We start from the raw sequence: 26,706 nt of genomic DNA on the forward strand, positions 1-26,706 counted from the left end.
GTTTAGGATCTAAGCATCCCTCAGTTCTAGGATTAGGAGTTGAATCTTGGACTTGCACAGGTTGAGGATCTGGATTTTTCCTCCTAGAGTAAACTTGCATATATCTCACATTATCATGCACATCATTCGTGGGGTTAACAGTGTCCGAATTTGGTTCAATGGTCGGGTTGTTTGACTCTTGTTGAGACTCGGGAATGTGGGGCTTAGAGGAATGTGACTCAGAGGGATGTGATTCTTGACGATTGAATGTCTGTGAGGAGGGTAAAACATCTAGGGAGAGTAGATCCGATGCCTTATTTTCCATTAATGAGGGCTCCCTCTAAAGATAAGGTTGAGTGAAAAATGATTTTCCTTCCTCAAATGTGACATCGATGGAGGTGTAGAATTTTCTGGTGGCTGGATGATAACATTTATAACCTTTCTGAGTTGGGGAATATCCCAAGAAGACACACCTGATTGCTCGTGGGTCTAATTTTCCCTTATTATGGACATGAACAAAGGCAGTGCAGCCAAAAATTCTTGGTGTGTGACTTGTGTGTGACATGCATAACAGTGTGAGATGATTTGCTGGTTGCTTCAAGGTAGTAGAGTCCATCTCTTTCCTTAGCAAATCCAATCTTCTTCCCCGAAACCTGGTCCTGAAATACACAGTAAGAAGGGAAGAACACAACATTGCAGTTCACATCCTGGGTGAGTTTATGTATAGAGATAAGGCTGGTGGATAACTTAGGAACATGAAGCACATTTTTAAGTAATAGGGATGGAGTAATTTGAATATTCCCAATCCTTGCCACTGTGGTGAAAGAACCATCAGCAACAGAAATTTTTCTATTACTAGGACAGGGTGTATAGGTGAGAAAATGTAGTGAAGAGGGTGTCATGTGGTCAGTAGCTCCAGAATCAAGAATCCATGGAAAAACACTAGCCGAGGCATGTAATCCTAGAGATAAAGACTCATCTGAGAGAGCAAGAGAGGTAGAACCACTTCCTGGTTTCAAGGATTTCAGGAAGCACCTTAGCCTTTCAATTTCTTCATCATTAAATGGTCCCTGACTTGAGTGTTCTTGCTGCGGGGTTGTGGAGACATTATGGGCCTGTTGAACTCCTTTTGAAACTCCTCGATTTCCCCATTCCTTGCTGGATGTGGGAGGTTTCCCATGAAGTTTCCAGCACCGATCTTTCGTGTGTCTGGGCTTCTTGCAATAGGCGCACCAGAGGTTATCGTTAGAGTCACAGGTGGTTGTGTCACGAGCCAAGTTGTGATTGTTCTCACCCTTTGAACCACTGTAACTTCCTCCCCTTGCCACCATGGCTGAGCCTTCGGGATCTTTAGGCTCAAGCATGATTCCACGGCAGCTTTCCTCAGTTCTGACAAGGGCTATGACTTCATTCAATGGAGGCACTTCTTCTTTGCCAAGAATTTGTATTCGGACCTGATCAAATTCAGCATTCAGTCCGACCAAAAAATCACACACCCTATCTCTTTCAATAAAATTCTTCAAGATCACAACATCATCTGCACACTTTGTCTCAAGAACCCGATAATGATCAAGCTCATGCCATAAATTTTGTAGCAGATTTGCATACTCTGTAACACTTTTGCTCCCTTGTTTGGCTGCCACAGTCTTCACTTTGACCTCATAGACACGAGCAGCATCATGGGCTTTGGAATAGGTTTGTCGGACAACATCCCAAATAGCCTTTGCAGAGGGAAGAAACATACAAGTATCACTGATCTCGGGTGTCATTGAACTCCACAACCATGACATAATCATGGAGTCCTCTTCGTCCCAAGCATCAAAATTTGGCTCGCCCAACCTTGGTCTTGTTCCAAGGAGGTGACTAATTTTTCCTTTTCCCTTCAAATAGGTACGCACTAGTTGTGACCACTTCAAGTAATTCTGGCCATTCAGTCTATATGTTGCCTGAATATTCTGCAAATCACCAATGTGAGGATGAGTTTGTTGCTCCTTCATCGGTTTGGACGGGAGCACTTGTTGCAGTCATGTCGGACATTGTTAATGGAGGAAAAATAAGGCCAGCAGGAAAGAAGAATAAAGGAACACTTCTAGTTACAGATCAACACTGAAGGCCAGAAGAGAAAAACACAAAAAACTGGCAATGAAGGCCGAAAAAATCTCAAGGTTGACAAACCTAGAGCTCTGATACCATGTTTTGGAATGGTAGAATACTGATATGTTTCATTCTATTGCCAATGGGCATATTTATACAATAAGCTGCTGCAATAAATAGAAAGAAAAGAAAATAGAAAGAAGAAAAAATAGAAAGAAGAGAAAATAGAAAGTACAAAAATAGAAAGAAAGAAATAGAAAGAAAAAACTTTCTAAATCAATCCTTCCACAATCCTAGGAATATATACAATTCTATTTTCAGATCTGAACTAATAACCCCACGTTTTCCAACACCTTGTTGATTTAAGTTTGATCCTAAGGCCACCAATGTATCTTTCTTGGTTATGAACAAACTAAAAAGTACCATTGTTATGACTATTCCTTTGGATCTTGGTTTGTCTCATTGGTTGTCACATTCTTTGAAGATGTCCTATATTATTCTAGTGTTTCTTCTTGGGAGGAGAGTTGTGAGAAGGGGGTTATTTTTGGGAGTGATGTTCCTTTGCCAATCCTAATGGTTAAGGAGAGTCGCACAAAGGAATGTAAGAAGTGTTGTAAGGAATTATGGGTGTTTTGGAGACATGGACGGAGATAGGTTGATCTTGGTCCTTGTGGTGTGCCTTGGTCAATTCCAGTTTCTTCTGAGTTGCCAAATTCAAGTACTACTAACATTATACCTATGCCTTACCTGCACCTCTTTTAGATGACATCCATACCTCCTCACTTGATCCCTTACCTAAACCCATTGATGCATCCACTCTACCTTCTTTAGATCTTTCAGATGACCTTAGCCTACCTATTGCCATTCACAAAGGCAAGCACAATTGTACCTCCTCTACTGTCCACTGCATTTCACAATACCTCTCTCATGATCTCCTTTCCCTTTTGTAAATGTCCTATTTGGCATTTGTTCAATTTTTATACCTAGAAATATGTAGGAAGCTTTAAGTAGAAAGATGCAATGAAGGTAGAGATGGATGCTCTTATTAAGAGCAACACTTGGGAGTTGGTTGATTAACTACATGGGAAGAAGCCCGTGGGATATTTGTGGGTGTTTACTATAAAATATAGTGCTAATGGTTCTATTGAAAAGTATAAGGCTAGAGTTGCTGCAAAGGCTACACACAAACCTATGGCATTAGTTATTTAGAGACCTTTGTACCAATGTTCAATTATCACTTGCCTCCAGTTTTTCATGGCCACTATTTCAAATGGATGTAAAAAATGCCTTCCTTAATGGCAATCTACAAGAGGAAGTTTATATGGAGTTGCCCCTTGGTTTTTATAGTCAAGAAGTAGGGAAGGTGTGTAGATTGAAAAAGGCTTTATATGGGCTGAAACAATCTCCTAGAGCATGGTTTGATAGGTTTAGACATGCTTTGGAGAGACTTAATTATATACAAGCTCAAGATATATCATACTCTATTAAGAGAGATGTGTCTTCGGTGACTATCAATGTGGTTTATGTTGTTGATATGATCACAAGCAATAATGTAGGGGAGATTACCTCTCTTAGAAGCTTCAACATAAGGAGTTTGAGGTCAAAGACTTGGATGAGTTGAAATACTTCTTGAGAACCGAAGCTGCTAGGTCTAAACATGGCATTTCTGTCCTAAGAGAAAGTATGTCCTTGATCTTCTGCAAGAAAAAGGAAAACTAGGTGCTAAACTGGCTGATACACCTATTGAGTTGAATCATAAGATTAGTGCAGAGAGTGGTGAAGCAAAATATTGGTCCTTGGATCATGGGCTGCCAAACTTATTGTGGCTGAGGTCTCTATTAGAAGAGTTAGGTGTGTCTTATGAGAAGTCGATGCTGTATTGTGATAACCAAGCAGTCATCAATATTGTGCACAATCCATTACAGCATGGTCGTACTAAACACATTGAGGTGGATTGCTACTTTATCAGAGTGGGGGTTGCATCTCAAGAGGCCTGTTTGTTGTATGTTGCATCTGATCTACAACTTGCAGATGTCTTCAGCAAAGCAGTCACTAGATCTAAACTGGAAGGTGATTTATGCAAGTGGGGAATGAATGAATATCTATTCCCAACTTGAGGGGGGAGTGTAAATCTGTAGTGGATTAGTTATTGGATTATTTGGGTCTGATGTGGGACTGTTTTGGGCTGTTTACTTTTATACTTGTTTTTTATTTACTCATAGAATGGCAGGGTATTTTAGTTTTTGTACATCTTTAAAACACTCTCTCATATGGTCATGTGTAATACAATTGATTGGGGCGGCAGATCATTCTATTCTGCTCCCTTCTTTTTCTCAATACATTCTCTACTTTTCTCTCTTCTTCTTGTTTGAATCTGTTTTTTCCTGCTCTTTCTTTTTTAATCTAAAATATTTCTCACCAGTTTGATAGCTTGACGACTGACCACAAGTGGAGAAAATTGGTCTGATGATTTGAGAAAAGAAGTCTCCCAATTGTCATGACTTCTTTATATATGTATACACTTAAACTAAATCAGTGTAGAGAACACTGATGTGGGCCCCACTGCAGTGGTCCCCACTGTGTTCGTAGGACAGTAGTGTAGTTATTTGTTTCAGTTATAGCAGTGTCAGTTTGAGTCAGTTTGTTAATTCAGTTGTTATTTATTTCAGCTTTTATTTACTTTATTTATTATGTAAGTACTAAGGGCAGATGTGTCCTTTCCATTATGTACTAAACATAACCTATAAATATTAAGAGAGTGGCGGCGGCAGATTTTTTTTAGAATCTGTCCCTCCTTTCAACAACTTGTGTTCTCTTGTTTCTCTTCTATTCTCTCTCCTTTCTCTCACTTTTCTTCTGTTTTGCAAACCTAAAACCTATTAGGATTCAAGACTGATTACAGTCTTGATCTTCTACTTGGTATCAGAGCCTATCTAGGGCTTCTCATGTGTGTCTAGTCCAGCCGACCACATGAGGACTAGCTAGGGCTGGAAGCTTTGAAGAAGTTTTCGGTGGCTGAATCTTGGAGATTACCAGAAGAGATTCGTAGCAGTTGAAGACTTGCCGCGGCTTGCGGAGAGTTGGTAATCAGGAAGAGGCAGCGAAGGTTAGGGTTCAGGTAACCCTAGAAGACAGTAAACCGAAGTACATAAGTAAGTTTTTTTTCTTACTGAGTTTTAGAGACTGCAATCAGTCAAGATAGGTTGGACCTATCTAGAAAGAGGGGCCGGAATGTGTTCAAGTTTGTTTCTAGGGTTTGGCTTGCCGAACTGTGTTTAAGTTTGTTTCTAGGGTTTGACTGTTGGGCCGAACCCCCCTCTTTAAAGGTAATTAATTTTTAGGGTTTCATATTGCCCTACGACAAGTCCCACTTGTGCGGACTGCTTGGAGAGTGCAGCTGAGCACTTACTTCAGACCTACAGTTGAAACCCTAATTTTGCTCTCGCAGCAGTGGGCCCCACAGTAGTGATTTCAGAAAATAGCATCTCAGATTGATAGGCTGCCTGGTACTGTGCATGCCGATTGATTTCAGATCAGATTTGAGTTGATTTCTTGCATATACTGTGATAGGCGATTGATTTCAGATCAGATTTGGGTTGGTTTCAAATCGGATCAGATCAGATTTCAGATCAGATCAGATTTGTGTTGGTTTTGGATCAGATTCCAGACTTGCTTGTTTGACTCTGTTTTCTGGTATAGTGGCTCTAACAGTTTGTAGCCACTGAATCTTGATCAAAGATGGAGTTTAAGGGTCAGGGAGAAAGTAGTTTTGGAAACCACAGTTATGGTAGTGTATCTGAAGCCGGGTTTCAGATTACAACTATGAGATTTGATGGGTCAAATTATTTGGAGTGGGCTCAATCAGCCATGATGGCTATTGGAGGAAGGGGAAAATTGGGTTACCTCTTGGGAGATGTGAAAGAACCTTCCAAGGAGGACCCAACATACACCAAGTGGGTTCAAGAGAACTATTTGGTTATGGCATGGTTGTGTAATTCTATGCAGCCACATATCAGCCATAATTACTTGTGGGCAAAGACAGCCAAAGAGATATGAGATGTTGTGAAAGAAACCTATTCCCAACCCTTTAATGTTGCCAGAGCCTATGAACTGAAGTGTGAGGTGAACAACCTTAAACAAGGAGAGAAGCCAGTTTTTGTCTACTTCTCTACCTTGAAATCCTTGTGGCATGAGATTCACCATCTAGAGACCCTTGAGTGGGAGAGTCCCAAAGATGCACAGACTCACAGAAAGCAAGTCGAGACAAATAGGGTATTTGAGTTTCTGGCTGGCTTGAATTCAAAATATGACATTGTGTGGCAACAGATACTGACCAGAGATAGTGTGACCCTCTCTCAAGCATACTCCCTAGTGCATAGTGAAGAGGCCAGGAGAAAAGTCATGATGCAGCCTCAGCCCCCTTTCCCAGCCCTGACAGCTATTAAACCTAAGCTAGGGGGTGACTCAGAAAGGGACCGGAAGAAGGAAGATAAACAGGATTTGGTATGTGAACATTGCAAGAAACCCAAGCACACAAAAGATACTTGTTGGAAGCTACATCCTCACTTGGTCCCAGCAAAACTAAGAAATAAGAAGGGTAATGCTCATATGGCAGTGAACACTGATTCAACATCCTCATCAGGCACATCCCTAGAGACTTTAGCTTTTGTTCGGGCTGCCCTCATACAGTTGGAAAAGGAAGTTGGGAGTTCAGCTCAGCCATCTTAGTCACCATCAGCTCCTGCCACATCTGCATTTGCACATTCAGGTACTCGAGCCTCAGCTTACCATGCTTCAGCTCCAGGTAATACTGATCACTGTTGGGTAATAGATTCAGGTGCATCTGACCATATGACTAGCTTGCCATCTTTGTTCACTTCTTATCACTTGTTCTCTGGCCGAGATAGAGTATCCATTGCTGATGGCTCTCTTGTTCCCATTTCGGGCAAGGGGGACATCAAGCTATTGGATACTATCTCTTTATCTTCTGTCTTGCATGTTCCTAAGCTTGATACTAACTTGCTTTCAGTTAGTAGTATTACCAAACACATGAACTGTTCAGTAACCTTTTTCCCTGACCGATGTGTTTTTTAGGATTTGGAGACGAGGAAGGTGATTGGGACTGGCCGTGAGACGAATGGGATCTATCTGCTTGGAGAGAGTTCTCGTCGGGAGGAGTCATTGGATAAGAAGTCTTTTGTTTCCCAGTCTGTGAGTTCGGTTATGCTTTGGCATAACCGATTAGGTCATTTGTCTTTTAAGTCTTTGAAGAGTCTGTTTCCTGCTTTATTTGAGTCTGTTGAGTTATCAAAGTTGAGGTGTGAGAGTTGTGAGTTTGCCAAACATTGTAGAACCTCTTATTCTTTAAGTAATAAAAGGAGTAATTCCTCTTTTGATATTGTGCATACTGATGTTTGGGGGCCATATCACATCTCTTCTATGGGTGGGTACAGATATTTTCTACTGTTTGTTGATGACCATACCCGTTTTTCTTGGGTCTATCTTATGCGTTCTCGGGATGAGGTTCCTGCTCTGACCCAAAACTTTCATCAGATGGTTCTCACTCAGTTTGGGACCAAAATCAAAGTCCTTAGATCTGATAATGCAAAGGAGTACTTTGCTCAGCCATTGACCTCCTACCTTCTTAGCCATGGAGTTATTCACCAGAGCACTTGCCCTTATACACCACAGCAGAATGGCATTGCCGAAAGGAAGAATAAGCATTATCTTGGAGGTGGCTAGAAGCATTATGTTTACCTCCAATGTACCTATTCGCTTCTGGGGTGATGCTATCCTCACGGCAGTTTATCTCATTAATCGAGTTCCTTCCCGGGTCCTTGATATAAGAACCCCCTTTTCCCTTCTATACCCAGACGAGGAGTTGTTCATTGTTCCCCTTAAAACCTTTGGTTGTACATGTTTCGTTCAGCTTCTCGGGCCTCATCATTCCAAGTTTGAACCTAAGGCCTCCAAATGCATTTTCCTTGGTTATGCACAAACTCAAAAGGGTTATTGCTGCTATGATCCGGTTTCAGGGAAACGTTTTGTCTCCATGGATGTCACCTTCTTTGAGGAGACACCCTATTATCCTAGGGTTTCTCCTCAGGGGGAGAGCAGTGAGAGTGGAAGTGGGGCTGTTCCTTTACCTATTCCACTGGGTAATGAAGGTTGTAGTGGTGAGGGTGGTCAGAGGGAGCCGGAGTTGAGAGTCTATCACAGGTGATGCAGGCAGGTTGATCCTAGTCTTCGGCAGTCCCGGCCAGCTCCAGTTCCTTCTGCGGCTCTAGATCCAGAGCCTACTGAGATACCTCTCACTGTTGCCACTTCCCCTCCTGTGGATGACCTTGATCTCCCTATTGCCATTCGCAAAGGGAAACGACATTGCACCACTTCTACAACTCACAGCATCTCACAGTTCTTATCCTCTGATCGTCTGTCACCATCTTACCGGTCCTATCTCACTTCCATTGCCGATGTCCCTATTCCAAGAACAGTGCAAGAAGCCTTATCAGTTCTAGAATGGAAAGATGCAATGCAAGTTGAAATGGATGCCCTGTTGAAGAATAATACTTGGGCACTGGTTGACCCACCAAAAGGAAAGAAACTGGTGGGATGCAGATGGGTGTTCACTGTGAAGCACAATGCTGATGGCTCTATTGAAAGGTACAAAGCCCGACTGGTTGCAAAGGGGTTCACTCAGACTTATGGTATAGACTCATTGGAGACCTTTGCCCCAGTAGCCAAGATGACCACCATCTGAGTTCTGTTATCCCTTGCAGCAAATCATTCTTGGTCCCTGTTTCAGATGGATATTAAAAATGCCTTTCTGAATGGAGACTTACAAGAAGAGGTTTACATGCAGTTGCCTCCTGGATTCTATGATACAGAGACAGGTAAGAAGGTTTGCCGACTGAACAAGGCATTGTATGGTTTGAAGCAGTCACCTAGAGCCTGGTTTGATAGGTTCAGATTAGCCCTTGGAAAGTTTGGTTATGTACAGGCCCAGTCAGATCATACACTATTCATCAAGAGGGTGGAGTCCTCTCTGACACTACTAGTAGTATATGTTGATGATATTGTGGTGATAGGAAATGACAGTCATGAGATTGAGTCCCTCAAGCAGCTCCTTCATCAAGAGTTTGAGGTGAAAGACCTTGGTGCACTACGGTACTTTTTGGGTATTGAGGTTGCTAGATCCAAGCAGGGGATTTTTATCTCTCAGAGAAAATATGTTCTAGATCTGTTGGCGGAAACTAGAAAGTTGGGTGTTAAGCCGGCTGATACACCCATCGAACAAAATCACAAGATTAGTGCAGAGGGTGGGGAGCCTCTTGAAGACAAAGTTATGTTTCAACGGTTGGTTGGAAAGCTTCTATATCTCTGCCTCACTCGGCCGGATATCAGCTATGCAGTTAGTGTTGTTAGCCAGTACATGCACTCCCCTAGAACTTTTCATCTTCTTGCGGCAGAGAGAATATTAGCATACTTGAAGAGATGCCCGGGTAGAGGTATATTGCTCAAGAACAGTAATCACATGAGGGTGGAAGTCTATACAGATGCCGATTGGGCTGGAAGTGTTGATGACAGAAGGTCTACCTCTGGATATTGTGCCCTGGTGGGAGGTAACCTTGTCTCTTGGAGGAGTAAGAAGCAGAGTGTTGTTTCCCGCTCCAGTGCTGAAGCGGAATACAGGTGAATGGCTAATGGAGTGGCTGAAATCTTATGGCTGAGGTCACTACTTGAAGAGTTGGGTATTGACTATGAAAAGCCCTTAATGCTGTATTGTGATAATCAGGCAGCTATCAATATAGCCCACAACCCAGTGCAGCATGACAGAACTAAACATATCGAAGTTGATCGACATTTTGTGCGAGAAAGGGTCACATCACAAGAAGTGTCTTCCGTACATCACATCTAATATGCAGCTCGTGGATATCCTCACCAAGGCTGTACCGAGGAAGAAATTAGAGACAGACCTATCCAAGTTGGGAATGATAGATATCTACTCCCAACTTGAGGAGGAGTGTAGAGAACACTGATGTGGGCCCCACTGCAGTGGTCCCCACTGTGTTCGTAGGACAGCAGTGTAGTTATTTGTTTCAGTTATAGCAGTGTCAGTTTGTTAATTCAGTTGTTATTTATTTCAGCTTTTATATACTTTATTTATTATGTAAGTACTAAGGGCAGATGTGTCCTTTCCATTATGTACTAAACATAACCTATAAATATTAAGAGAGTGGCGGCGGCAGATTTTTTTTTAGAATTTGTCCCTCCTTTCAACAACTTGTGTTCTCTTGTTTCTCTTCTATTTTCTCTCCTTTCTCTCACTTTTCTTCTGTTTTGCAAACCTAAAACCTATTAGGATTCAAGACTGATTACAGTCTTGATCTTCTACTATCAGAAATTAAAATAGTGTTTTTTTGTAGTAATAATATTGAACTCCCGATCTTACCCCTGCTTAAGTTATAAGATATATTGACTAATCTATCTCTCCTTTAAACATTACAACAGCAACCCTACATATAGACCCAGCTTGGATACAATGGTAATTTCATTTCCTTTTCAGTGCCTTCGTGAACAGATCTGCAAGCTGTTTTTCTGATTTGAAAAATGGAGTATAAACATTACTACTTTGCACCTTTTCTTGGATAAAATGACAGTCCATCTCAAGATGTTTTGTCTGCTCATAAAACACTTGATTAGAAGCAATTTGTGTGGCAGCTTGGTTGTCACAATGAAGATGCATAGGCAAAGAGACAGAAAGTGTGAAATCCCAGTATTCAGCCTCTGCACTGAATGTCCGAATTTGGCTGCTACTTTGCTTCTTGCTCTTCCATGTAACTGGATTTTCTCCCAGAAACTAGTGGTGGGTTGCTAGTATGAAGGAGATCCAACCTAGTCTGCATCACTGTACCTGAAACTACTAAGTACCATGATCCTTATATATAACTCCTAGTCATGGAGACCTTTTGAAGTTTCGTAATACCATGAAAACGACATCTGGATGAGACACTCATGGGGATCTCATAAACTGGCTGATTACACTTATTGCAAATGAGATATAAAAGGCCACTAGTAGAAATGAGATATTAGGTCATATAATAGTTAAGTAATTCTATATATAGACCATCCTCCCATATTGTCCTGGGTCATCAACTAATTCCCCTTGATTAGATACAAGTTTTGTGTTTGGATCCATGGGAGTAGCAGTTCGTTTATAGTCTTACATACTAGTGTCCTCACGCGGGTCAAGTTTTTACTGCCTCTGTGAAAGTCATATTCTTCAGCTTTGTAATATCCTTTTAGGGTGTAGAATTAAGTTACATAATCTATGGCATATTTTAGGATCTATTTGTACTTTAGGGATTGGGTTCATTTTGACACTGTCGTCTGGTAATATTGTTGAAGCTTTTGATTGTAAATCCATCATACACAGTAATATCTTATTGTAATTTTTGTTGCACATAAATGAAATTATGCTTTTTCTTCTTAATGAAAAGAATGTTTGTTTAAACTTAGATTCAACATGGAGTCCTGCTTATTGGAAAGCTGAACCTGGCTTTAGGTTGCTGAATCTGATCTATTTCAGGCCCTAGTCTTGCATGGTTCCTCATGTTAGAGGGTTTTAGACATTTGATGTATTGAATGCATATTTCAATATGTTATTTGGGTCAGGCTATTAAGAAGCTAATTTAAGGATGATGATTTGACATACACTAGGGGTAAACTTGTCTTAATTGTAGAGTTTTGGGTGGTTTTCTATTTAAGGTCTTCATTCTTTGTTTTTTCGTTTTCCTTTTTTATGGTTGTTGTTTTCTTCTATGAAGGTTGACACCTAGTTAGTTTGTGAATCTTGTTCATGGCAGAAAAATGAAGGTGATATAACAGTCATAGATGTTTGCTGTGTTCCAGCTAATTTTCATGCAAGATTTAAAGCTCAAGAGCGCACGTAGGTGTATTTTATATCAGTGCAAATTTGCTAGCAATTATCGGTGACAGTCCTGGTTTATTTTTTAATTATTATATTGCAGTTTTTAATTATTATTTTTCCATTTTATTCATTGAACGAAAAGGTAATCACCCAAATCACTTTTCCTCTTTTTATTATTGTTCTCTACTCTCTTTTCCTTGAAATAATATTTCTAGTTTCTATTCTGTTCTGATTCTTGAAATATTTTAAATGGAGACTAGGTCATTCTTGAACCATGAAAACATTTTGGTTTAACAGTGGGTGTGGCCCACTGATCAGAATGTAAGAAATTAAGGGTAGGTCCCATAGATATAATGTTAGAATTTATTTTAGTAGTAGGTCAGCCCCACAAATGAGGACATATATATATATATATATATAGTAAAAGAAGGAAGTCTAGGAAATTTCTATTTTTTTAATTTTTTACTTTTTTTTTTATTCCATGTCATTTTTGAAACAACCAATGAGATTCTCTCCTTCCCCATAAAAATTTACCTAAAATCTCTCTCTCTTGAATATGTTCCTAATAACCTAAATAATCTCTTCTCCTAAATTTCTCCTAAACTACCTCCCCCACTATCTCCCACTTTCTCCTTAATTATCTCTAATTCTTATTTATCTCCTCAATTATCTCTAATTCCTATTTATCTCCTAAATTATCTCTAATTTAGTAGAGAGTCTCTCTCCTAAATTATCTCTAATTCCTATTTATCATCTCCCCCACTTTTTATCTATATCTATTTAAAGAAAGTTTGAATTAAAAAATTTAAGAATTATTTAAATATTCTAATGAAATTATATAATAACTTTAAAATATTTATTATAAAACAAAAAATAATTATAATAGATTTAATAATATTCATATCATTAATAATTTTATATTTTTACAAAGTTCATCACGAAATTATGTACTAACAATATAAATTATGATTTTCCTGATTATTTAATTTAAATTTTATTCAAATAATAAAAATTTAACATGAGAAAAACAAAATAATAAAAATTTATTAAAGTAGAAAAATAATTATAACATAATGCTCAAATTAATAATAACCTAATATTTTACAAAATTAATGATGAAATTATGCAATAATAGTTTATGTTATAATTTTATGGATTATTAACTTCAATAAATAATTAATATTTTAAAATTTAAATAATGATATTATTTAAATGACTATAATATTGTTAATAACTAATTTCACTTTTATCAATTAATAATTCTAGAAAATAACTAATTTCGCTAAAAATTTTCAATTATTATTGGAGTTTAGACTATTGTTATTTATTTGAGATTAGACTATTAATTTAGCTGAAATTAGGAGTGTTCACAGGTTGGTTCGGTTTTGTTGTAGGTTGTTTTGCCAACCAAATCGACCTGGTCCCTGAAACCAACCATTAGTGAAAACTGGCCAACTCGGGTTGTATCAGTTTGGGTCGATTTTCGTTTTGGTCGGCAGGTCCAAAAGATTTAAACTTAAAAAAATTAAATTAAATTTAAAAAAATTACAGTGGCATTATTAATAAAATAAATTTAAAAATTGTATTTATGATATGAAAATTATATCATAAAATATATTTAAAATATAAAATATTAAAGAATATCTATGGTCGGGTTGTTTGATTTTGGTATGTTTACAAATGGCCAAAGCAAAACTAATCCAACTTGGTCGGTTTGGGATATTGTTTAACCAAAGTCAACTGGAAATATTAGAAAAATGACCAACTTGGGTCAAGTTGGTCGGTTTCATCAGTTCAATGAACAACCCTAGCTGAAATTTATTAATTATTTTAAAAGTAATTTATAAAATATGAATAATTATTAATTATTTTAAAAGTAAAAAATATAAAACAATTGTATACTCTTATATGTTTCTATTGTTTAGCTTTCGCTTAACAAATTCTGTGCATCGCATGGGTCCCTGCTAGTAAGGATTGTTAAAATCAGCTTTAAGAGTGGGAATGGCCCATTGGTCTTATCATTAGAATCTATTATTGATAGTGGATGGGACCCACTATAGGGTTAAATTTTAGTTTAACAGTGGGTATGGATAGGGGTGGATTCAAGCCGAGCTGAGCTGAATAGCTATCTATTCTAGCTCAGCTTGCCAAGGTAGTACGAGGCTCAAGCTCGGCTTGGCTTGAGCTCGACTTGAGAAAAATGTTTTATAAAAAAATTATATATAAATTTTTTATTTGATATTAAAAAGTTTAGAATTATAATAATTAGTTATTATTATATATAAAAATAAAAATATTATATATATGTAGAATTTTTATTATATATATTATTTTTTGTAATTTTATATTATTATTATTATTATGTAGCTATTTGAGCAGTTCGTGAGCCTCACGAGCCGAGATTTATTAGGCTTGAGCTTGGCTCGATTAATAAACGAGCCTGTAAATTGGGCTCGAGCTTGGCTCGTGGCCACCCCTAGGTATGGTCCACTGATCACAACATTAGAATTGATATTTGACAATGGATAAGACCCACTATATGGTTAAATTTTGATTTAACAGTGGATATGGCCCATTGAACAGAACATAAAAATTAATTTTAGGGATAAGTGGACTGCAATCGACCTCAGAAATCTGAAATTGCAGCCCCCTCCTAGTTGCCCCCCCTATAAACCACATCCTGCCTGTGGATTTGGCATCAATCCACAGTCAGGATTCAGTCCACCCCTAGAAATCTTAGCTCCACCCTAGGGGTGGACTGAACTATAAAAACCCCTTAATTTTAAGGATGGGTCCCATAGATATAATGTCAGAATTTATCCTAACTATAGGTTGGCCCCCACAAAACAGGATATTAGGATTATTAAAATTAGTTTTAACAATGGTTATGGCTCACTGATCAGATCGTTGAAATCTATTTTTGATGGTGAATGGAACTGATTATAGGGTTAAGTTTTGGTTTAACAGTGGGAATGGCCCATTGATCAGAATATGAGAATTTATTTTAAGGTAGGTCCCATAGATATAATATCAAAATTTATTTTAGCAGTGGGTCAGCCCTACAAATTAGGATATAAGGAAATTCAGCTTGGACAATGGGTATGGCACACTGATCAGATAATTTGAATCTATTTTGATAGTAGATGAGACCCACTATAGGGTTAAAATTTGGTTCAACAGTGGGTATGGCCCATTGATGAAACAGTAGAATTAATTTGAAGGGTGGGTCCCATTATCGAGACTTGTTTTTAGTGATGGATTTGAAAAAAAATTCATATAAAATAATCAATAAAAAGTTCCCAAATGAGATAATAAGGGTGGATAAATCCACCAAATTTAATCCTAAAACCGGGGAGTTTAAAACTTCAGTTCTTATCACAAATAACCTTTTTCTTATGTGGCATATAGCCCAAAGGGATTAGAAGCTCTATATCTATATATAATCTGTCTGTGTGTGTGTACCTTAAAACAAGACAAGAATCTCCAGGTCCTTTGACCCTTTGAGAGTTTTTTAAAGAGTAGAGCAGGGAAAGGAAAAAAAATGCCCAAATAAGATGTGTGGACAGGATAGAAGGGAAGAAAGGATGTGCATTACTTGTACTACCTCTACCTTTTTTCCTATTAGCAGAATTATCTTCGTCCTCTTTCCTCCCAAGTTTGATGGCTTCACTCCTCTTTCCTCTCTCTTCCTCTCCTCTAGTTGAGCAGTTTCACTCCTCTCTGTCTTTTTTTTTCTTCCCTCCTTATATAGACAAGGGTAGGACTGGTTGGTATATAGACAAGGGTTGAACAGTAATTTTCTTATATTTCTTGATTTGTATAAAAAAGTTGAACTTTTTAGAATTTTTGATGCCTAGGATCAGTGATTTAAAAGGTGCACCTAAGGTGCACTGGCAAGGCCCAGATGTAGCTTCTTTAAAAAGACACGCACTTGGTTCTCCTAGGTGTGTGCCTTGTGCATGTTGCACCTCGGCCTAGGTGTTCAACTTAGTTAAATTTTGTACTTTTTGCTCTATTTAAACATAGTGGATGGGGGGTTGGGTGCTCTATCCCTGGACCCTTGGCCAAGCCCCTTGAGGAAAGCCCAAACATGTCCATGCTAGGTCTTAAATTCTTAATACATGCATAAAAGATTGTTTTCTATGAAGGACAAGTAAACAGCGTTTGTAAAAAATGGGGTTCTACTCCGTTCCGGTGAGCTAGCGGAGCTGAGAACCCCTGTTTTTTACTTATGTTGTTCATTTTTCCTTCTTAATATAAGACATTTTTAAAAGATAAGGAACTATAATTAAAATTGAAAACCAATATTTTATGTATGGATTAAGAATTTAAGACCCTAGCATGGATATGTTTGGTCGTGTCTCAAGGGGCAATATGATATAGATTAATTAAAGTTCAGTTTACAGATCAATTTTAGAAACTTGCTTCTATGGCCAAGATATCTTTCATGTAACAATATGATTATAGGCCTGACATTCCTCATATGTTCCTCTCACTGCCTATTCATGGGGCAAATTTCAGGTTAAATCCCTTTGCCATATTTTTAAAATAGCTCTTCTTTGTGGAGCTTTTTGTGATTAAAATATTATAACTTTGGGTGCTAAAACAAGGTGGGATATAGTGCTGATATGGGCTCAGGAAATGAACATGTAACCCTGATCCAAAGTATACCCCAACGTGATGGACATTTTAGCTTGTCCATGGAGTTTATACATATAGTCGAAATATTCTTTGGATATAATTAACGTGATGGTCAAATCTCCTATTTGATTTCTTGACCTGATTTGCAAACCTTAATATTGTTTGGATATAATTAACATTACATTTATAGTAAACATATATAATGTGGTATATGATTGCCTTAGGTATTTTTATCGCTTGTTATCTGGGCCAGAGCCTTTATCGACATTTGAGAAAGATCGTGTATGGCATGTACCAGAAGTGTTGGATCTTGCTGCTATGCAGGTTTGTTCTTTGCGTTATCTTTTCTCAAGAGATTGTTTCTTTAATGTTTATATGATCAATTGATTGGTTTTCTAGCAGAAAGCATGTCAAATCCTTGTTGGACATCATGATTTCAGTTCCTTCAGGGCAGCTGGTTGTCAGGTTCCCCCCCATCTAATGGCTATTATCTTTAGTTCTCTTTTTACTTGAATTTGTTTAAGAACTAAGATCACTGCCATGAATGTTTAATATTTCTATGTGACATTTGTGCTACAATTTACTATAATTCTATCTTTTGATCCATGAGATGGTAGTACAAAATATAACTGGGTTTTTGCTGCAACCTTTGAAATAAGATGTAGAGAGACTGGGCTGAATGGGTCCTAGTACTTGTTTATGTTTTAAGTAGCACTATGTTTACATTTTATGTGCTAATGGGCCTGTTATTGTTTTGTGTTTCTTTCAAGTTATTTAAGTGCCGGCCGCCCACTTAAGGGCAGAGATGTAATTAGTCATAGTTAAGTGGGTTTAATAAAAGATTAAGAGAGAGAGGAGGAATCTATAGAACTCTCTTCTCCTTTCTCTTCTTCTCCATCTTCTTCTTCCTTCTGCAATCACCTCTTTTTCTCCTTTTTACTGCTGTAATCAGGTTTAATTATCAGATTTGAAGGACAGTTTTACATCTTGGTATAAGATCAGGTTTCCCTCTTCTTTCCTTTATCTTTTCTTTTCCCATACACCCTTTGATTAGAAGAGTGTATGGAGAGATAAGCTTCTGATCATACAGAGGACTGTTTGCCTAGTTGGTAGAGGGTTTGGAGAGTTAAAGTTTGGTTGAATAGTGTCAAGAAGTGGAGCCGTTGTTTTTCTGCCCAAACCCTAGCCGACTAGAGAGATTTCAAGTTATAGGATAAGGAGAAGGATTGGGTGTGGCGCTTAGGGCTTGGGTGGTCTCTTTTAATCCCTAGAAGGGGGCGGTTGAGGTTTGAAGAAGGTTGGGAAGCTTTGGTAGGAGCGGCCTCTTTTTCTCTCTTTCTTTCATTGAGTCGGTTGCAGTGAAACCCTAGTTTTTGAACCTTTTGGTACTGAGCTGACCTTAGTTAGGTCCATAAAGAGTGAAAAACCAGTTTTTTTGATTTTTGTTTGATTGATGGAGCAATCTAGAAGTGAAATGAAGTAGACTCTGGTATCCGGGGCTGGTTTGGTAGATTCCTTTTTGAGTGGAGTGGCTACAATTAAACTAGATGGAACCAATTACCTAGCTTGGGCGCAGTTTATACTGATTTTTGTTTGTAGTAGAGGTAAATTGGGGTATCTCACAGGCAATAAGGAGAAACCTGCAGAGATGGACCCTACATATGAGAAATGGATGTAGGAGAACTACACCGTGATTGGGTGGTTAGTCAACTCTATGCAGCCCCCTACATAAGCCAACATTACCTTTGGATGACTTCTGCCAAGAAGATTTGGGACAGTGTCACTGAAACATATTCACAAAAGTTGAATGTTGCGAGAGCTTATAAGTTGAAGAGTGATGTGAACAATCTGAGACAGGGGTAGGAGAGTGTAGCAGTTTACTTCTCCATGTTGAAATCATTGTGGTAGGAGATTGATGCTATGGAGACAGTTGTATGGGAGAGCACAAAGGATGCAGAGACATTTAGAAAGTTGGTGGAACGAAATAGGGTGTTTGAGTTTCTTACAGGACTCAACCCTGAGTTTGACATTACTAGGCAGAATATTTTGGCCTAAGATGAAGTCACCCTTGCTTGTGCATACTTTATGGTGAGCAGTGAAGAGCGTAGGCGGCAAGTACAATTAATCACTTGGACACTTGTTGGAAGAAACCGAAGCATACTAATGACACTTGTTGGAAATTCCATCCAGAACTTCTCCCGGACAGGTTTCGGAACAACAGTAACAACAATTTCAAGAAGAGTAGTCAGACAGGGAAGCCTAAAAATGCAAATGTTGCTACAATGCCTAAAGGTGGATATAGAGAAAGTGAAGAAAAATCAGCTATGGAGCAACTGGCAGCAGTAAAGGTAGAGTTTGAGAGGTATGGGAGGTTACTTAATCACTTGGACACCACTATTGCAGCATCCAACCCTTAAGGCAACACCTCATCATCCACATTTGCTCACTCAGGTACTTGTGCTTCTACAAATCATTCTACTATTTTAGGTAATCATAAAATCCCTTGGATTGTTAATTTTGGTGCGTCAAACCATATGACTAGTATACCTAACCTCTTTTGTTCATATCAACTCCTCTTTGGTAGAGAGATGATACCCTTGCTGAAGGGTCCCTTGCTCCCATCTCTAGCAAAGGAGATATTAAAGCATCTGACATTCTTGTTTTATCCTCTGTTCTTTATGTCTCCAAGCTTAACACCAACTTGTTATCTATTAATAGCTTAACTAAATCCATGAATTGTAGCATAACCTTCTTTCCTACTTATTGTGTTTTTCTGGACCTGAAATCTCAGAGGATGATTGGGAGTGACCATGAGACGAATGGAATATACTTGATGGACACACCTGATAGAAGTCTTGGACCACCTAATGGAGTTGCTTTGGAATCTGTTTTGTTAGAGTCTATTAATCGAGTCATGTTATGTCATTTATGTTTTGGTCATTTATCTATTTTCTACTTTGAGTCATTTGTTTCCCGACATGTTTAAGGGAATATCTCTTTCGAGTCTTCATTGTGATTCTTGTGAACTTGTGAAACATTGTAGATAGTCTTATCCAATGAGCAATTAAAAATCTATTTATGCTTTTCATATTGTGCACTCTGATGTGTGGGGGCCAATATCATTTACCTACTATGGGGGGTTACAAGTATTTTATCCTCTTTATTGATGATTTCTCTCGCTATACTTAGATTTACTTCATGAGATCCCGGGATGAAGTTCTAACTATTGTGCAAAAGTTTCATGAACTCATTCTTACCTAGTTTAACACTCGGATCAAAATATTCTGATCGGGTAACGCTAAGGAATATTTTGAGACGAACCTTTCATCCTACTTTGATGCCTTTGGGGTTATCCATCAAAGTTCTTGTTCCTACACTCCACAACAGAATGAAGTGGCAGAAAGGAATAACTGCCTTGTGATTGAAGTTACTAGAAGCCTCTTTTTTGCATCTCATGTTCCTACAAAATTTTGGGGGGATGTTGCCCTTACTAATATATACTTAATTAACTGTATGCCTTCTTGGGTTCTAGGTTTCAAAACCCCTTTTAGGCTTTTCTTTCCGGATGAGGATCTCTTTTTTCTTCCTCTCTGAGTTTTTGGGTGCACCTATTATATGCATCTTCTGAACCATCAGAGACACAAATTTGAGCCTAAGTCCCACAAGTGTGTCTTCCTAGGATTTGCCTCCACACAAAAGGGTTATTGTTGTTTTGATCCAGTTTGTGGCACCCGCTTTGTCACTAGGGATGTCACATTTGTTGAGTTTATTCCTTTCTTTGGTACTTCTTGTAATGGGGAGCATTTCGAGGAGCTGTTTGCTATGTCCCCGGCTATTCCTCTTCCAGTTCCTATTGAGTCTTCTATGGAGTCATCTACTTTGGTTGCACCACCCATTACGTCTCCTTTACATGTTCTGCTCCCCCTCCTCTTGTTGCTCATCCTCCCATGTTCCTTCACATCCTATTGTTCAAAGGTGGTACCAAAGACAAAGACTCAAGTATGGGCAAGTTGTTTCCACTCCTTCCACAGAGCCTCATGCACCTTCCGTCACAACTGAGGTCATAGGTCAGCCTTCCTCTGACTCGTCTGCTACCTTTCTAGACCTTGACCTTCCTATTGCCCTTCGCAAAGGCAAGCGGAAGTGTATAACACATTGTATCTCCAAACACTTGTCCTACAACTTTCTTTCCCCAACCTATTATTCTTTCCTTGCCTCCGTTTCTACACATGTGATTCCCAAGTTTGTACCAGAAGCCTTATCCAAACCACAATGGAGGGATGCTATGATGACTGAGCTAGATGTTTTGCATAAAAACCATATCTAGGATATTGTGGACCTGCTTGAGGGGAAGGAACCAGTTGGTTATAAATGGGTGTTTTATTATCAAGTATCATTTTGATGGTATTGTTGAGAGGTTTAAGGCTTGATTGGTTGCTAAAGGCTACACTCAGATGTATGGTATTGATTACCTTGAGACCTTTGCTCTTGTGGCTAAAGTGAGTTCAGTTCGAGTTTTGTTATCTCTAGTTGCTACCTTTGATTGGCCCCTTCATCTATTTGATTTTAAAAGTGGCCCCTTCTATTCATTCTTTGTTTCTTTTTCTCTTATCAAAACCCTGTGATCTTTTAAATTTCAATAGTAAAACATATATATGCGCTGAAGTTTCAGGATCTACTTACATATACCTTGTAGGATACCACCTCCTTCGTTACATTTGCCCTACAAACTTCTTTGTTTGGACTGAGCTTTTGTGTTCAGTCCAGTCAGGATCTGCATCAAATTAGAGTTTTTGGTTCTATCCCTGCTCACAGATGGAAAGTAAATTGTGGGGAGCTCTGGTTGCTTAACAAGCCAAAGAAGAGCAATGGAGGAAGGAGGTACTGAAAAACCAATAAAACAGAATTATCAGACCACCTGGAGCAGGATATGTTCTCTAATACAATTATCATCTCAAGTCACTCATTCTATCCTGTCTAAAACCCTAAATTTGCAGATGGCAGATGTATCAGATGCCACCAACAATTGAAAAGCTCCCAAACTTCTATCGAATGCTGCAAAAAAAATCTCATTACCAGGTGTTTTTCATGAGTCAACAGTGTTCCTCATCATGGAAAGATCAATGGCTATATTCTGTTTCTCTATAAAAATTACATTATCGAATTAATGTCTCTTTATTATGCAAGTTCCAGTTTTTTTGCTCTTATTCTCATTTTATACGGATTTTGGTTTCTCTCTCTGTCTCACTTTTTCTCTAATTGGGGTGTTTATAGATTTTCTTTCCTTTCATTTGATTCTTTAGCTTCATAGTTCATCCTTCTTATAATCTAATGCTTGGCAACAGAACAAATTAAGTCTATGTTTTGTTAAAATTTTGTTTCAAATGATCATTATTCGAAAAACGATTTTTGAGCCAACAATTATTTGTTTTTGAAGGATCAGTCATTTCTGATCAAAATGAAGAGGAGCGATTTTGTGAACCAATCATCTTTCCATTACCTACCAGTCCCAACTCACTTTCAGCTTATCCAATCCTCCCCACAAAACCTCTCTAAGTTCAACCAAAGGGTTGATCGTCTCTAGCAAGATGACCTATAGATAAATGATGCACATTTTCACCCACGTTTTCTTTCTTTTTCTTCCTCTGCAGTCCTGGTCCTGTTACTTCTTTAGTTTGGTCTTTGATGCAAATGACAAGGGTAGAGGAGATATTCTGCAGTGATATTAGAATAAGGCACCTGCCTTGCCATTTTTTTGCTTAGGTGGGTGCCTAGTTGCCTAGAAGGGTGCCTAGTTGCCATAAGTGACAGTGTTTAGATGAGGCACCCAGCCAAAGACGCCTAGGTGACAAACTATGGTGGAGAAAAGACTCTTGCAAGAGTAAAATTTTTGGGTCGTATGTACTAAAGGTCTTGCACTTGGGATATTACTCGTAATCCGCCTATTTTTAGATAGGTGCTTGATTTTGAAGATATTTCCTATTTTAATGGTGATTTCTTCAAGAAAGATTTTATCAATTGGGTGTTTGTTCTAGAGCTACTTTGAACTCAATGAGATATTTATAAAGAAAAAAGTGTGACTTGCATTGCACAAGCTTGATGAACAAGCAGAAAATTGGTGGGATGAATTACAATACCATAGACTAGGTCAAGGTAGGGATGAAATTCATTCATGGTAAAAAATGAAGATAATGTTGGCAAACGAGTTTTTCCCAAATGATTTTGATGAAATTTTATTTTGTTTAATTAAGAGAATAAATTCTTATATGGAGAATTATATGAATTTTCAATGTAAGAATTTAGAGCCTATGAAAATTTCTTTAGCAAAGATGCAAGTTGACACAATTGAAAATATGGTTTTAAATTGTGAAGATTATGTGAAGCAATTTACTAGTCAGGATGTTCCAAAAATTCAAGAAGTTGAACTACTTGTGCAAGAACAGGATTCTCTATAATCTAAAGGCATTCAGGTGCATAATTGTCTGGATGATTTTCAAGAATGCATCACCAAGCAAGAGGATCAAATAATTCAAGAATTCAAGAAATTCAAGTGGTGAAGAATATTGTGGAAGGTTACAATGAAAATACACTTCAAAGTGAGCCTATGACCTATAACTCCCTTGATTTCTCGGAGCATCTGAGATTGAAATCTGTTGATTTTATTGGGGTGGAGATAAGTGCTTTTAAATCCAATTGAATTAGGAAGTTTAATTTTTTATTAGATAGGTACTTTTGAAAGTTTGTATACAATTAGGAGTTTTCTTTTTTAGTTGATGATTTATCTATAAATAAGATCATTGTACATTCTCAATCTAAGTACATTGATATAGTGAATTGAATACAATCTCCTTTGGGTTTTCTCCATTTCTTTGTGGGTTTAAGGATTTCTCTTCTTCTTGTGGATTGAAGAATTTTCTCTTTGAAGAGGACGATGCTCTTTTTCCTCCCACACTTCCCGTTCTATGTCAAACATTTGATAAGGACCACTTTACCATAAGATCGTTTCCTTGTCCCTCCCATGTTGTTTTGCAAAAAATAAATCTATTGGTGTTTTGTCGATGGCTGCTTATTTGATCTCATCCCACTTTTTGATAAATGTGGTATATCCCTTATTTTATGACAAAAAATGGCCTTTTAATGCAATGTGGTACTAATTTTTGGTATTTCTAGGAATGTATATTTTGGCTATTAATCAGGGTGTGTTTTCCGTTCATCAAGTAGGATATGTTCAATAAACACCATTCCTTATTTAAAAGGAAACATAAAAGATGGGGGGTTTTCAATGGATATTTTATCCTTTTCCTGCAAAGAAAACCTTGACTTCTTTGCCAATTTGAAATTAAAAATGTAAAAGCAGGTGAGGTTTGAATTGTTGGTGCTAATTAGTATTGTTCTATGTAGTCTCCTACTAAAAGCTTGGGAAATGTGCTTAATGTATTTCTGTTCTCAACAAATAGCTTGGTACCTTATTAATGATTTGCAGGCAAAGTCACCTATTAGAACTTTAGATGAACTTCATGTGGCTGAGGTAGTTTCCACTCCGTACTTCCCATCAATTCTAGAGAGAGAACAAAATACTTATACAAAGCAAGATGCATCTTCAGTAGACATTGAGCAGCCTTTAGAAATTTCTATTCCCCATCATCATAAAGTTGCAGAATCCTCTGTGGCTGGTCAAGAATTTGGGCAAAGAAGAAGACACCGTTCCTTTGTGATTACAGCACGGGCACGTTCTTTTCTTTACCATCAGGTAGGAGTTCTTTTATTTCTTCCTTCAGTTTATTTCTTTAGTACAATGCTTTCAATCTGATACCTGTTGTCAAGATTAATACGGACAGAATAAAATGCTTTTGTTGGCTAAATGGAGACAAAACACATATAATGGCTATTTTGTCTATTATTTTAGGACTGAATAAGAATAAAATTGAGTAGAGAAAAAAATATATATATGAAACCTTTTATCTCTTCTATTACTTTAGTTTTGTGATTTTGGAGTCCCTACTTTTGATAAACTGAGCAACCACTCTCAATTAAGGGTGGTGAATGACGGAATGACACTATTTTTTTTTGGCAATCTATCAATAATGCTAAAGATATCTTTACCCAATTGGGAAAGCAATTGAGGAAACCAATCTAACAGTATCATAAAGGAAAAGTGGCTAATCCCCATAAACTAGGCAATAATATCAAGTTCAAAAGAGAAAAAAGAAAAGAAAAAGGAATTCACATGGTGAGTAAACCTTGAATAAAAAGAAACTTAGAATTTGTCCAAAATTTTTAAGTAGGAACATCATGAATGAAATAACCATTAACTAATGAAAACCTGATCCGGATCTTCAGTCTTCCTTCTCTCCCTCATTCTCAGCAATGTTGAAGTAGCAAAATTCATAAGCATTCCTATCTTTGTCCGGAGCAATCACTCAGAGCCAATCCTGTACAATGTATTTCTTCTAGTATTTGTTGGTCAGATATTTCAAATACCACTTAGAGAAGTTGCTGTCTGGGGTGACAGTGATTGTGCTCTTTTCATGGTTGATGGTAATGGAGTCACTGAGACCACCGTCCTTGCCTTTGACTTTGATCCTCTCCTGAAGGAACTTCTCCAGTGATCCAATGTCCATAATCTTATCCTTGACTGGGTTTTGTGCAGTTGATGGTGAAAGTCATCTCCACCTCTCTCTAGCAGCTTGGTCAGATTGTCGGGTATGCCAAGGTTGTTGGGAAAGATGAATGCACTTCAGAGATGGAGAAGAGCAACAACAAGACCCTGCTAATTATTGATATATATATCCAATAATGAGGATACCAGTGTATTTCACCATATTTAATTAAGAAGGGATTTTTTGTGAATCAAAAATATGGGCAGGGATGTTCAAATAAGTACCCATATTTAATTTGTTTAAAAGTCTTCTGATCACAAAAGAACCTTATTAAAGTGTATCATACCTGATGTAGGATGGGGTAGAGTCCTACTAATTTAAGATCTGGTGGTGGGCTTTGTTGGTGAATGAGGGGCTGTGGGTGATTAATTAGAATTTTGAAGAAAGATAAGAGAGGGGGAATGAAAATGTTCTGGCAACAACCAGAATTCACTAATCCAAACTTCATCAAATCAACTCTCCTTAAACTCCATTTACAATGGCTATTTATAGACAACTTGTTTAGTCGGATATCCCTTTACAGACTCCAATTTTGACTAGAAGTTGACCCAAAACAACTTGTAGTTGTTTCAAAACTGAGAGAAAACCATAGGTAACCCATAATGACAATTAAATAAGTACTCCAGCTCCTAAGAAACTGTAATAACACATTCCTAATACTGCTAAAACTAACTTTAAAAATATTATGGTTTACTAAAAATAGTAAATACGAAAATTACCTTAATAGGTCTAGAAGTTAACATAAATAATAATTTTGTACTAACAGAAATTTTTTGGAAAACCTTAAAATCATATTTTTAAGATACCCATGACTAGAAAATAAAATCTGAAGTAATACCAATATCTATCGACCAAAATGGAAGTTCTAATGTAACAGAAATGTGAAACACATCAATTAGTAGATAATTTGCAATTTAAAATCAAGTCGATAAAATTGCTACTGTGCTGAAATGTTTCAGGAGAAACAATTTCTCCAAACATTGAATCGAACATGGGGTTTGGAGCAAGGTCTTTTAGACTGAAAACTATAATTTTAAACTTCATGCCTGAAGGAGAACCCCACCACAAGTGCAGTGAGTCGCTACGGTGTTCACACCCAAACTTTGAATGTCTCTCATGAACCCAACAAGAGGATGTAAGTGGAACACTTTTGTTCTTGCACTACCAATCAGCTCTTTGATGTGAAGGATGAATTTCGGTTGCTTTTGTATATCTTCCAAGGTATCTAACACAGTGAACTTGGCTACAATTGGACTGGTTCGATGGTGGTTCCGATCAACTATTTTAGAGCATTTAGGGCATGCAGAAGCGAATGCTTTTGCTTTTCTCTAACGGATGATTTGGGGAGAAGGGTTTTAAGTCAGCTCTTATTAGAGCCTTTTAAACCCTAATCAACTCCCA

At 37.9% G+C, this 26,706-nt stretch overlaps 1 protein-coding gene across 1 annotated transcript in view; it reads left to right on the forward strand.

The window, feature by feature from the left end:
• The window catches only part of LOC104586484 (Pseudouridine synthase family protein), an 88,526-nt gene that overhangs the window by 41,190 nt on the left and 20,630 nt on the right, over positions 1-26,706 (forward strand). Inside the window, exons 5-8 of the mRNA XM_010243734.3 lie at positions 11,940-12,022; positions 16,870-16,969; positions 17,048-17,110; positions 24,129-24,395. Of these exons, the coding sequence (XP_010242036.1) occupies positions 11,940-12,022; positions 16,870-16,969; positions 17,048-17,110; positions 24,129-24,395 (513 nt within the window). The remainder of the gene's footprint in view (positions 1-11,939; positions 12,023-16,869; positions 16,970-17,047; positions 17,111-24,128; positions 24,396-26,706) is intronic.

Source organism: Nelumbo nucifera, chromosome 5 (assembly GCF_055504915.1).
Source record: "Nelumbo nucifera cultivar China Antique chromosome 5, China Antique-T2T, whole genome shotgun sequence".
NCBI classification, from domain to species: domain Eukaryota; kingdom Viridiplantae; phylum Streptophyta; class Magnoliopsida; order Proteales; family Nelumbonaceae; genus Nelumbo; species Nelumbo nucifera.